This window comes from Macaca nemestrina, chromosome 1 (assembly GCF_043159975.1).
Source record: "Macaca nemestrina isolate mMacNem1 chromosome 1, mMacNem.hap1, whole genome shotgun sequence".
In the NCBI taxonomy this organism is placed as follows: Eukaryota; Metazoa; Chordata; class Mammalia; order Primates; family Cercopithecidae; genus Macaca; species Macaca nemestrina.
The window spans coordinates 207240365-207252802 of NC_092125.1; the positions used below are offsets into that span (position 1 = coordinate 207240365).

The window sequence follows — 12438 nt, forward strand, 5'->3', positions numbered from 1 at the left end:
GATCACGAGGTCAGGAGATCGAGACCATCCTGGCTGACACGGTGAAACCCCGTCTCTACTAAAAAATACAAAAAACTAGCCGGGCGCCTGTAGTCCCAGCTACTCAGGAGGCTGAGGCAGGAGAATGGCGTGAACCCAGGAGGCAGAGCTTGCAGTGAGCCGAGATCTGGCCACTGCACTCCAGCCTGGGCGGCAGAGCGAGACTCTGTCTCAAAAAAAAAAAAAAAAAAAAAAAAAGAAGCTGGTCAATCTCTGAGCCTCAGGTTCCTCACCTGTAGAATGGGTAATGATGACATCAACACTGTAAAATTTTACACAAATCAGAAATAATATAATATCAACCTAATAGCTATTCAATTAATGACATTACTAGTGTCTATACTCAATGCCTCAAGAACACAGAGGGAAATATGTGGGGTGGAGGCAGGAAGCAGCATTCAAGAAAGCAACAGGCCAAGTGCAGTGGCTCATGCCTGTAATCCCAACACTTTGGGAGGGTGAGGCTGCAGGACTGCTTGAGTCCAGGAGTTTGAGACCAGCCTGGGCAACATAGCAAGACCCTGTTTCTACAAAAAATAATTTAAAAAGAAAGCAAGGGGCTGGGCACAGTGGCTCACGCCTATAATCCCAGCACTTTGGGAGGCTGAGGCAGGCGGATCACCTGAGGTCGGGAGTTTGAGATCAGCCTGACCATCATGGAGAAACCGCGTCTCTACTAAAAATACAAAATTAGTGGGGCATGGTGGGGCATGCCCGTAATCCCAGCTACTCGGGAGGCTGAGGCAGGAGAATCGCTTGAACCTGGGAGGCAGAGGTTGTGGTGAGCCGAGATCTCACCATTGCACTCCAGCCTGGGTAACAAGAGCAAAACTCCATCTTAAAAAAGCAAGCAACAAAAGAAGTGGCAGCAAAGCTGGATCAGAAAGAATGAGCACTCTGGCTCACCACGGCAGGTAAGGACAGCACAAGCACAAGCAAACGCACTGAGGCATCTAGTGCACAGCGTGGCTGGGGGCACCAGGGACCGGCAGGAAAGGAGTGGTGGCAGGGGTAGGCTGCAGCTTGCCTTAATTTCATGAGTGAGTTTTCAAGATAGAAGAGGAGCCAGGCATGGTGGATCATGCCTGTAATCCCAGCACTTTGGGAGGCTGAGGCAGATGGATCACCTGAGGTCAGAAGTTCAAGAGCAGCCTGGCCAACATGGTGAAACCCCATCTCTACTAAAGATACAAAACTAGCCAGACATGGTGTGCATACCTATAATCGCAGCCACTTGGGAGGCTGAGGGAGGAGAGTTGCTTGAACCCAGGAGGTGGAGGCTGCAGTAAGCTGAGATCATGCCATTGCACTCTAGCCTGGGTGACAGAGCGAGACTCTGTCTCAAAAAACAAAAACAAAAACATATATATATATATAAAAATATATATATAAAATATGTTAAATATATTACACATTAAATATGTTAAATACATATTATGCATATTAAATATACGTTAAATGTATATTATACATATTAAATATGTTAAACATATACATATTAAATGTTAAATATATATTATATGTATGTATTAAATATATAAACATATATTTAATGTATATTTAATGTATATGGAATATATATATATTATACACATATATTTAAAGATGAGCCATTTAGAGGAAAATACTAAAGAAATGAAGGTACAAGGTGGAATGCAGAAGGAAAAATCACAAGGGTTGGACTAATATCACTAATATGCAGGAAGCAGTACTGAGGGCACCAGAGAGTCACCCAAATTCTGTAGGGTTTGTGGGGGGACAGGGCATGGGTGGGGGGACAAATTTGGATCTTGGAAATATAACTACAGTTGAAGGGAAAGGCCCAGTGGGGGCCTGTTCTGCAGAGCCCTGAGCCAGTTCAGGTGAAACATGAGGCAGGTCTGTCCAGGGGAAGTGTGCTTCAGGACTGGCCAGGGGAAGTGGGCGGACACGTCCTGGAGACGGAGAAGATGGGGTCTGGGAGCTGGTGCAGGGCAGTGGAGAGAGACGCAGCCTCTGCGTCCGTCCTGTGAACTGTAACGGGGTCTAAGTGAGCACCTGTCACTTGGATTCGGATGTCTCTATCATCTCCCATCAGACCAGGAGCTTCTGCGAGCAATATTCCTACTTCTTCCCAACTGCCTAGAGCCTGTAGGGTGAGCCAGCTGCACAGCCCATCAGCCGGCAAGACAGGATCTCAGATGAGGGTGACCGAGTGCCCTGATTTTCCTGGGATTGAGTGGTTTCCTAAGACAGCAGACTTTCCAGGTGGTCCTGGGTAAACTGGGAGGAGCTGGTCACTCTACCTCAGACTGTCCCTACAGGGCAGGAGCCCTGGGCCAGACCTGTTGGGCTGGAGTTGCTGGGCTGGGGGACCAAAGGGAAAAGCCCACACTGTCTACATGAGTCTAGGACCAGGTAATCAGTTCATGCTCACATGAACAACACCACCTGCCTCAGAGACAGCTCCCAACCTTCTGGAAAAGGTTCAATGATCTTAGTCCTCACCATTTTCAGGAAAATATGTTTTTTGTCTTTTTTTTTGCTTTTTGAGACGGAGTCTCGCTTTGTTGCCAGGCTGAAGTGCAGTGGCGCAATCCTGGCTCACTGCAACCTCCAACTCCCATTTCAAACGATTCTCCTGCCTCAGCCTATCCCGAGTAGTTGGGATTACAGGCATGCGCCACCACACCCAGCTAATTTTTGTATTTTTAGTAGAGACATGGTTTCACCATGTTGGCCAGGATGGTCTCAATCTCCTGACCTTGCGATCCGCCCGCCTCGGCCTCCCAAAGTGCTGGGATTACAGGCGTGAGCCACTGCACTAGCCCTGGGAAATATGTTTTACTTTAGTTAGTTAGAAGTCTTGGCCGGGCGCGGTGGCTCAAGCCTGTAATCCCAGCACTTTGGGAGGCCGAGACGGGCGGATCACAAGGTCAGGAGATCGAGACCATCCTGGCTAACATGGTGAAACCCCGTCTCTACTAAAAATACAAAAAATTAGCCGGGCGAGGTGGCGGGCGCCTGTAGTCCCAGCTACTCCGGAGGCTGAGGCAGGAGAATGGCGTGAACCCGGGAGGCGGAGCTTGCAGTGAGCTGAGACCCGGCCACTGCACTCCAGCCTGGGCGACAGAGCGAGACTCTGTCTCCAAAAAAAAAAAAAAAAAAAAAAAAAAAAAAAAAAAAAAAAAAAAAAAAAAAAAGAAGTCTCCTGGTCACACCTGAAAATTTGGCTTCTATTCAAGTTTGAGAATTCAAAGGCCCCCAAAATGCCACTTTTACACTTTGCACTTGTTCCTAAAGAAAAGTCTTATGCCCTGACATTCAGCACCCTATAAGATTGATTCCACCCCATCCTTCCAATGGGAATATCCCTAGGATCCCTAACTATCTGAAGTGCTCCTCGTATTCCAGCCAACATGGACTGCTCAGTGGCCCGTTCCCATCCCTCCTCCTTCCCTCCACCCTCTCTTCCCTCAGCTTTGTCTGACTGAAGGGCTGCCTCCACACAGCTCCTGTGCTTGAATTCCACCCAAACTTAAAGGCGTGGCTCAAGCATCACTTCTCAGGGAAGCTTCTCCAGTCCCCCAGGCAGAAGATGCTCTTGACTCCTCTGACCCTCTTCCGAAGCCTGATCTCACTGGCAGTGGCTGGTCAGGGCTAACATCTGGGGCCAACTCATTTGGAACCCATGAGAGAAGCTCCTATCAGATTCATTGTTGGCCCCCACCCGCCTTCACTCTGCTGTCAGGGGTCAGCATATAGAATTAACACACACATGAACAAACCCATGATGCCCAACTGGGAGATGTCCTGACCGTTTCCTCACCTGTCACCCTGACAGAGCAAGGAGGGCCTTCACAGAAGCTCACCCATTCTTCAGTCATTCATTTACTCATTTAGCCAACGTCACTGAGCCTTCTACATGGCGACAAGGTGAACAAGATTCTGGAATTCCACGCCCTCACAGACCAGCAGAAAGAACAATTTTGTGGCCGGGCGCGGTGGCTCAAGCCTGTAATCCCAGCACTTTGGGAGGCCGAGACGGGCGGATCACGAGGTCAGGAGATCGAGACCATCCTGGCGAACACGGTGAAACCCCATCTCTACTAAAAAATACAAAAAACTAGCCGGGCGAGGTGGCGGGCGCCTGTAGTCCCAGCTACTCGGGAGGCTGAGGCAGGAGAATGGCGGGAACCCGGGAGGTGGAGCTTGCAGTGAGCTGAGATCTGGCCACTGCACTCCAGCCTGGGCAACAGAGCGAGACTCCATCTCAAAAAAAAAAAAAAAAAAAAAAAAAGAAAGAACAATTTTGTAATGACCACCGCTGCAGCACAGGTTCAGAGAAGGAAGGAGAAGGTGCTCTGGGAATGTGCCATGGAAGGCCTGGCCCAACCGGGATCAGGAAGGCTTCCCAGAGCACAGGAAACAAGTGGAGACAAAGGATGAAGGAGATGTGTCCCTGCTGCCATCTCAGAAGAGAAAGCAAGGGGTTTGGGAGTGAAAGGCACACACTCCATCTCTGCTCCTTTATCCCTGGCCCTGTCATCACCTCCCTCAGTTTCTCCATCAGTACAACTGGTTAACAGGGTTGCCCTCACTGGGCTGTTGTGAAGATTTGTGGGGATAATCACTGTGATCCACGCAGCTCACAGGAGGCCGAGGATGGGCAGCCAGACCTCTGGGTCCGGCTGAGCTGGACAATAATCCTGCCTCACGATTAGCCCTGACCTGAAGGGGAGGAAGAATGGGGCACAGCTGGGCCTCCCCAGCTGCCAGGTGGGTTAGCCCAGGTCAGACTGTGGGATCCTGAAGGAGTGGCCAGGGACCTGGAGTTTGAGGGGGAAGGAAGCTGGATGTAGGCAAGATGAGGTGGCGCTCATGGGCATGGCTGAGGATGGGCCCGGGCAGAGGAATGAGACAAAGAGCAGACAGAGCCCAGACAACATCCACTCCAGCTGCTCGCCCTCCCTCCCTCCCTGCTGTACAGAGTATTAGTGAAATGATTTCTAGCGATGGATGCAGCAGGGCTCTGACATTTACAGGCCACTAGATGTCTTCAGGGCCAGCTGGGTGTTTAAACACCTGTGTGAACACCATCCTGTTAGGGGAAGGAACTAACCACGGACCGGAAACCCCCGAAGTGTGCAAGTAGCCACGTCATTTCTCAGCAGGAAGGAACTGGGGTGCAGCAAGCTGAGATTAGGGACCCATCCCTAGTGGCCCACCACCCCGGAAGCCACACAGCAGTCTGAAAGGAATCAAGGGCCACGTGGGCTGCCTGGGAGCACAGGGTCTTTCTGGCCACTGCCGTTCCTCACACACACCCAGGCTGTTTGCCACTCTGGGCTTTGGCCTTACTGTTCCCAGATCCCTGTATTTCTACCACACTCATCTCCAGTGCCGCGTCCTCCTGGAGGTCTCCCCTGACCACCTAACGCAAACTAGCCCACTCCCCAACACCTACTGGGCTCTTCCCTAGATAACCCCACGCTCAAGCCCTCATCTATTCAGGCCGGTGCTTCTTTGCTCAGATGTCACCTCCTTCACAAGATGTTCCCTGGCCACCCTATGTAAAACCACACACCTCCCTGCAGCCTTCATCCTCCCTCTCTCCTTTCTTCTGTCTGAATTATTTGTTTATTGTCTCCTTCCTCCTCAACTGTCAATCTCCATGAGGACAGGCAATATTGTCAGTTTTGTTCACCGCTATATCACACCTAAAAAAGTGCTGGCACATAGTAGGGGGTCAATAAATGTTTGATGAGTTCATGAATAAGTGTATATGAATGTTTAAGAGCAGGGGCTCTGGCCTGAGGTCTCATCCCAGTTCTTCTACTTACTTTGTGATCTTGGACCCTCTTTTGCCTTGATTTAATTAATCAGTAAAAGGAGAATAACAATAGTACCTACCTCATAGGATTACTGGGGGATTAAATAAGATCATGCATATAAAGAGCTTAAAACAGTGCTTGGCCCCCAGGAACTACTCAGCTCCACTCTGGCTGCCATCGGGGCCTTTGCTGGCCAGCATTTCTTGCTTACTTATTTGCTCACTTGTTGATCATCTGTCTCCCTCTGTGCCAGTGTCAGCTCCAGCCTGACTTGCTCACGACTGCATCCCCAGTTCCTAGTAAAATTTTGGAAGAGAAAACCAGGCCTCCTCCAAAGTCAGGGAATGTGGAGCTATGGAGACCCAGCTTCAGCTGGGAGTAGAAACCTCACCGATCTGTTTCTCCAGGGCGGCTGCTTCACAGACAGTAGCCCGGGGCAGGATCCCAGGGTCGGTGAAGCTTGTCTGCAGCAGGCAGCTCATGACGAAGAAGAAGAGGATGGCAGCGATGATGGGGATGGCAAGGGTCAGCTTGCGGGCCAGGTAGGGACAGCTAGAACGAGAGATGAAGAGAGATCAGCAGACAACCCAAGGGCTCCCTGTGGCACAGGGCTACAGCACCTGGCAGGCACTGTCATTCCAGCAACCACCACCAAAATCTTGAATACAGCCTTGCTCTAAGACAGAGGCACAGCTCCTCGGTGAGTGCAGCAAGTTCCCAATAAGTACCGGGAATAGACATCACTAATTGATCCTTGTGTTACACTTTCCTCCTGAGCACATGGCAGCTGTGTCCAATAGATCCCAGAATTCCTAACCTCTGCATTCAGAGAATCCCTCTATACACAGAGCTTCAGGTAGACACTAGTGAAGTGGACTGTTACCTGAGACAAACCATCCTGCAGTGTTCACTCACTCATTCATTCACTCACTCACTCAGTCCACAAATATTTACTGAGGTCTTCTCTGTGGCAGGTAACACTTTCAATAAGCAGCATGAATAATGACGATGAGTAAGACAAGAGCCCCTCCCCCTTGTGGCTTATGGTCAAGTGGGGAAAACAGACATGTAAACAGGGAATTGCCACACAGGGTGATGTGTGCTCTAGTCGGGGAGGGGAACACAGTAGCACAGTCAGGAAAGGCAACCTGAAGAAGGTAATCCTAAGCTCCAACCTGAAGAATGAGTAGAGGGCTGGGGGAACTGCATGGTCCAGCCTCTGTCACTGTGACGCAAGGGAGGCAGGTATCCCCGAGGCAGTGCTTTCAGACCCCCTGACCCCGGCTGCCTCAGAGAATAGCCTGTGCCTGCTGAATGGTTGTCCCTCTGTCCCCAGGCAGGCTGCCTACCATAGCCCTCCTCAAGCTCCCTCCTCCATCTTAGGGCCAGAACATTCTAGAAGTTCTGGACACTGGTGGGAGAATGGCTTCATGATAGTGAAGCTATCAGCGCTCTCTCTCTATGGCTAATCTTCTCTGTTGGCACCTCACTGTCCACCCAGAAGCCAGAGCCATCTTTTGGAAATGTCAATCAGATAATGTCATTTCCCTGCTTCAAAACTCCCAACTGCTTCCCATTATACTTTGAATAAAATCCAAACTCCCTACCATGGCCTTCTAGGCCAGGCATGATCTGGGCCCTACTGAGGACTTCAGCCTCATTTTACAAAACTCTCCTCTTGCTCCTGCTCCTCCCATCAGAATGGCCTCACGACAGTTCCTAGAACAAGCCTGGCTCTCTCCTATCTCAGGGCCTTTGCACTTGCTGTTCCTTTTCTCAGATTCCTCTTCCCTCCTCAGAAGGACCTTCCTTAACAACTCTGCACACAGCAAACTTCAATGCTCCTTTCCTGCATAACATTTAGTATATATTTCAGCTACTTGTCTATGTGATGGCTATTTTTCTCTCACTAAAACATAAGCTCGGCCAGGTGCAGTGGCTCACGCCTGTAATCCCAGCACTTTGGGAGGCTGAGGCGGGCAGATCATCTGAGGTCAGGAGTTCGAGACCAGCCTGACCAATAAGATGAAACTCCATCTCTAATAAAAATACAAAAACTAGCCGGGTGTGGTAGCATGTGCCTGTAATCCCAGCTACTCAGGAGGCTAAGACAGGAGAATCACTTGAATCCGGGAGGTGTAGGTTGCGGTGAGCCAAGATAGCACTCCAGCCTAGGCAACAAGAGCAAAACTCTGTCTCAACAACAACAACAAACAAACACAAAAAATCATAAGCTCCTCTGTGGTTATAGACTATGTTCTCTTGTTCGGCTTTATATTTCCAGCACACTGCACAGCACCTGGCACCAAGGAAGTACCCGGTAAATAACTGCTGCCAGGGGACAGAAAAATAGCTACCATCTTTTGAAGGCTTACTATGTGCCAGACACTGCCCTAATTAATAAATTAGTATTAGTAACATTCGAAGTACAGATAGTTACTATGGGTCAGGTACCAGGCTAAGCAGTTCCTGTGTACTTTCTCATCAAATCCTCACTGGGACCCTGTGAAGTTATGCTCCTCACTTTACAGATGAGGAAACTAGAGCTCAGAGAGCTTAAGTAACCTGCCCAAGGTCACATGGCTCAGGAGTGCTAAAGTGGGACCCAAGCCAGGTCTGACTTTGAGGTTCATACTATTAACCACCATCCCATAGCCAGAGTAGCACCTGATCGGGTAAGGAGATGACGGGGCCTTGGGAGGCCTGAGATCAGCCAAACTTCCAGGAGTGGCACAGTAGGCACACACCTGTGGGCACCTGCATGCTGCTTCTGAAGTCTCCATCATCAGAGGCTCTGGCCTTCAGAGAAGCCCTTCTCCTGAGGAGCAGACTGCCAAGGCCAAGGGCTCCCAGTGGGCCACGCTCTGCTCCATACATCTCAATGGTTTCTGGGTCTGACCCTCAAACAGAACCAGTGGGCCCTCAGTGTCACCCACATGGCAATGAATCCAGTTCATATGCAACCAGACTTGTGTAGGGGGACAGAGAAGACTTGAAATCTAAGACTTGTAGAGCCTGCAGGAACCACCAAGTCCTAGCCTCCTGATTCTCCAGAGGCCCACAGCTCTCCCAGGCCCACAGCTAGGTTCAAGGTCATCCAGCCAGTCAATGACAGAGCTAGGGTTTCCAGTCTCCCAGCAAATACACTGTCAATTCATTCAAATACACTGTCAATTCATTCATTCAATAAGTATTGAGCACCTACTGCATACCAGGTGCAAGTTCTAGGCACCAAGGCTGCAACAGAGGAGAATGTCCTGCTCTCATGGGGAAAGACAAGGAAGACACTAACAAGTATAACATAATATGTCAGGTGGTGGCAAGTGCTTCAGAGAGCGATAAATGAGGGGAGAGGAGAGGTGCTGGAGGGGAGTGGTTTGCTATGCTGTGCGGATGGACGGGGGAGGCCTAATGTGAGAGGGTGAGCCATGCGGCCACCTGCAGGAAGGGGATTCCAAGCACTGGCCCAGAAGGTAGGAGTGTGCACGGAGGATGACATGCCTCGAAGACGAGGACAGAAGAGAGCAGGGGGCAGCGGCCAGGGAAGATTCAGGCCTGACTTAGAATCAAAAGGGCACTCTGGCTGTTGTATGGGGGTGGGAAGTAAGGCAGAAGTCGGGATCCCTGCTGGAGGCCCGTGCAACAATCCACCAAGCCAAAGAAGCAAAGCCATTCATAGCAGGAAAGGTTTAGAGAGCACCTTACCTTTTCCCAGAGAAATGGGGAGCATCCAGTCCAGACCCAGGTGAGTTCTCGGCCCAAACCCAAACTCTTCTGCCAATCTACCGGCCCCCAATGAGGACAAGCAGGGCAAACCACAACATGGTTCACAAGCTCTCCCCAAACCCAGAAGTCCTTGCTTCCTCCCTCGCTGGAGACAAAACAGTCACCAGTGAAGATACCCGGTTAACCCAGAGAAGGTCTTGCTTCTAGTTCAGAAGTTAGGCCAGATATCACACTGCAGGGTCATGTGGGTCAACCACGGCAAGTACTGCTTCCTCCTGCCTCGGCTGCAGCCCTGGGTGTGGGGACTGAGAGGGCAGCCCAGGGAATACTGGAAAAGGCACTTCCAGAACACTCACGTGGCCACCCCAGGGAAGTAGATCTGAAACTCAGTCCAGAGCTGAGCTCTGGGCCCCCCAGAGCTTCTGCTTGTAATTCATCCCTAAACTTTTTATCTACACTACTCAGAAAACAAGGGCAGAGTGTGTGGTAAAAGGGTGAAAGGAGAAGCTAATTTATAGGAAGTCTTCACCTTGCTTCAAGGGGAAACCCAAGGTTGCAGATACATGATCTGGCAGCTAGAAAGGGTACCTGGGGGAGGGTGTCTCTACGATAGCCTTACTGTGGCCACATACCCTTGGGAAGTGCTTTTTTGATAAAGACAACACAAGTACTAATAGCAGCCAACACTGTGTGCTTGTTACTGGGCTAAAAGCTTGCATGTGACCTCATGCCACCCTCAGGACAACCTTACAAGGTGGGTACTATTATGAATCCCATTTTACTGATGAGGAAACTGGGGCACTGAGGGGGTGAAGTGACTGCCCTGAGGTCACACAATTAGTGGGTGGTGGAGCTGGGATTTGAACCAGGTCTGTTAGAGTTCTTAACTACATTGTATAATTAAGAAGGACGACCACAAAGGATGGGGAGTAGGGAGGGGACAGCAGGGCTCATGAAGCAAGGGTGGGTGGGTGGGCGTGTGAGTGTGTGTGCAAGGAATCATGGTGCAGGTGGCTCACAGGTGGGTGGAAAACTTCTAATACAAATATATGACTCTCCATCCATAAAATGGAGATTATGTGTGGGTCAATCCTGGGTCACTGGGGAATATGAAGAGGTGAAAAACCTAGGGGGGCAAATATGACCTGTCGCCCGAAAGCACTCCGAACTCTTTCCTGAAAAACAACAAGGCACTGCAGCTGTTGCTGATGTGGAACAGGCCAGAGGGACGCTCCAGAATGTTGAGCAGGGAAAGAAAACCAGGTGGTCAGGAGGCGGGCCAGGGGCCTGGGAGCCAGCTGGGTGGAGGCAGGTGGGAACTGAGGGAAGGACAGGAAGCTCTGGAGAAACTAAGGAAGGTTCTGGAGAAGGAAAGGGGGCCCGACAGGCCCAAAGATTTTGAGAAAAGATGGCTTGGGGCCTGGGGTGTGCGTGGCTGAGGGGAAGCAAAAGCGGGGTTGGTGTCTGAGACTAGAGAAAAGATGGGGACCCTGGAGGGGCCCGGAGAGGGCAGCGAGGATGACTAGGATGTTTACGGCGGGTGTGCAGCACAGTCAAAGGACACACAAGATCTCGAAGTGGTCAGGAAGGGATACAAGGGTCAGAAAGAACTTGGGGGGTTGGCAAGAGATGGTCCAGGAATGGGTGAGCAGGAGGGGCCTGTCCAAGGAGCCCTGGGGCAGATTCTGAGAGGGCAGCGAGGATGGGGGCCGTGGAGGGGCATGGAGGGTGGTGCTCCTGGCAGTGGCAGGCAGACAGGTGCCAGGGTGGGGCCAGGGAGAATGGAGTGGCTGGGAGGGTGGAGAGCACCAGCGCGGATGGGGCACCCAAATGGACCAGGGAGGATGGGGCATCTGGCAGGGATGGGGGTGCGCAGGGGCCAGGGGAGCAGACAAGAGGCCCGAGGAGGATCCCAAAGGGGCGGGGAGGATGAGGGCCAGGGACGCGCAGGGGAGGGCACGGAGTGCCCAGCAGGGATTGGGAAGGTCGGGTGCGCGGCAGGGTGCTGGGAGGGGGCGCAGCGGCAGCGGAACTCACTCGAAGACGAAGAAGAGGCCGGTGGTGGTGAGGATGAGCAGCAGCGTGAGCGCGAAGACGCCGCCGTGGCCGGCCAGCATGAGGCGGCCGCCGCAGTAGAAGCGATTGCGGCCCGGGAACACCTCCCACTTGCGCCGTGGGCGCCGGCCGAGGCTCCCGCTCCCGCTCCCACTGCCGCTGCCGCTGCTGCTCCAGCGAGGCGGGGCGGGGGTGGCAGGCGGCGCGGGCCCAGGGCCGGGGGTTGGGGGCGCGGCGGGGCCGGGGCGGCGCGCCCCCGGGGAGGCGGGCAGCGGGGCGGCCCCGGGGCTGATCTGCTGGTACTCGCAGTCCTTCATGCGGCCGGCCGCGGGCCTCGGCTCCGCGCCCAGCGGGCCGGCCGGGCCGCTCCGGGACCGGGCCGAGCAGCGGAGGTGGCAGCGGCGGCGCGCGCGGCGCTCGCTCGCTCACTCACTGGGGCGGCCCAGCCGCCGCTCCGCCCCCGGCCCGCCGCCACCGCCTGCCGTGGCCTCCCGCCGCAGCGCCCCCTCCGCCTGGGCCCGGGATGGCGCTCGGCAGGAGGACCAGCCCTGACCCGCGGCGGGACCCCGCAAGTCTGCGGCGCTCCCAGTCTCCCTTTTCCCTTCTGCACAAAGAGGAGGCCAGCAGACGCGCACTCGAGGGCTCTTTCTGTTCTCCGAGCAAGCCGTTTGTTGGGCGTCCACTGTGTACCAGGCACTGTGCCAAGTGCTGAGATTCAGGTGGTGGACTTCGTGATCTCCTGGCAGTCTGTGATTCCCCAGGCTTCGCCCATCTCTGAGGGCCGAACTAACAGGCATTTGCAGAG

General features: G+C 52.7%; 1 protein-coding gene across 4 annotated transcripts in view; it reads right to left on the reverse strand.

Annotated features, from left to right (window-relative positions):
- The window catches only part of LOC105494516 (zinc finger DHHC-type palmitoyltransferase 18), a 32416-nt gene extending 20451 nt beyond the window's left edge, over positions 1-11965 (reverse strand). For all 4 annotated transcript variants that reach the window (XM_024796789.2, XM_024796790.2, XM_071097916.1 and 1 more), the window contains exons 1-2: positions 11616-11965; positions 6244-6404 (exon numbers count right to left, since the gene is read on the reverse strand). In XM_024796789.2, the coding sequence (XP_024652557.1) occupies positions 6244-6404; positions 11616-11950 (496 nt within the window). In that variant the 5' untranslated portion in view covers positions 11951-11965. The remainder of the gene's footprint in view (positions 1-6243; positions 6405-11615) is intronic.
- Between the last annotated feature and the right edge of the window lie 473 nt (positions 11966-12438).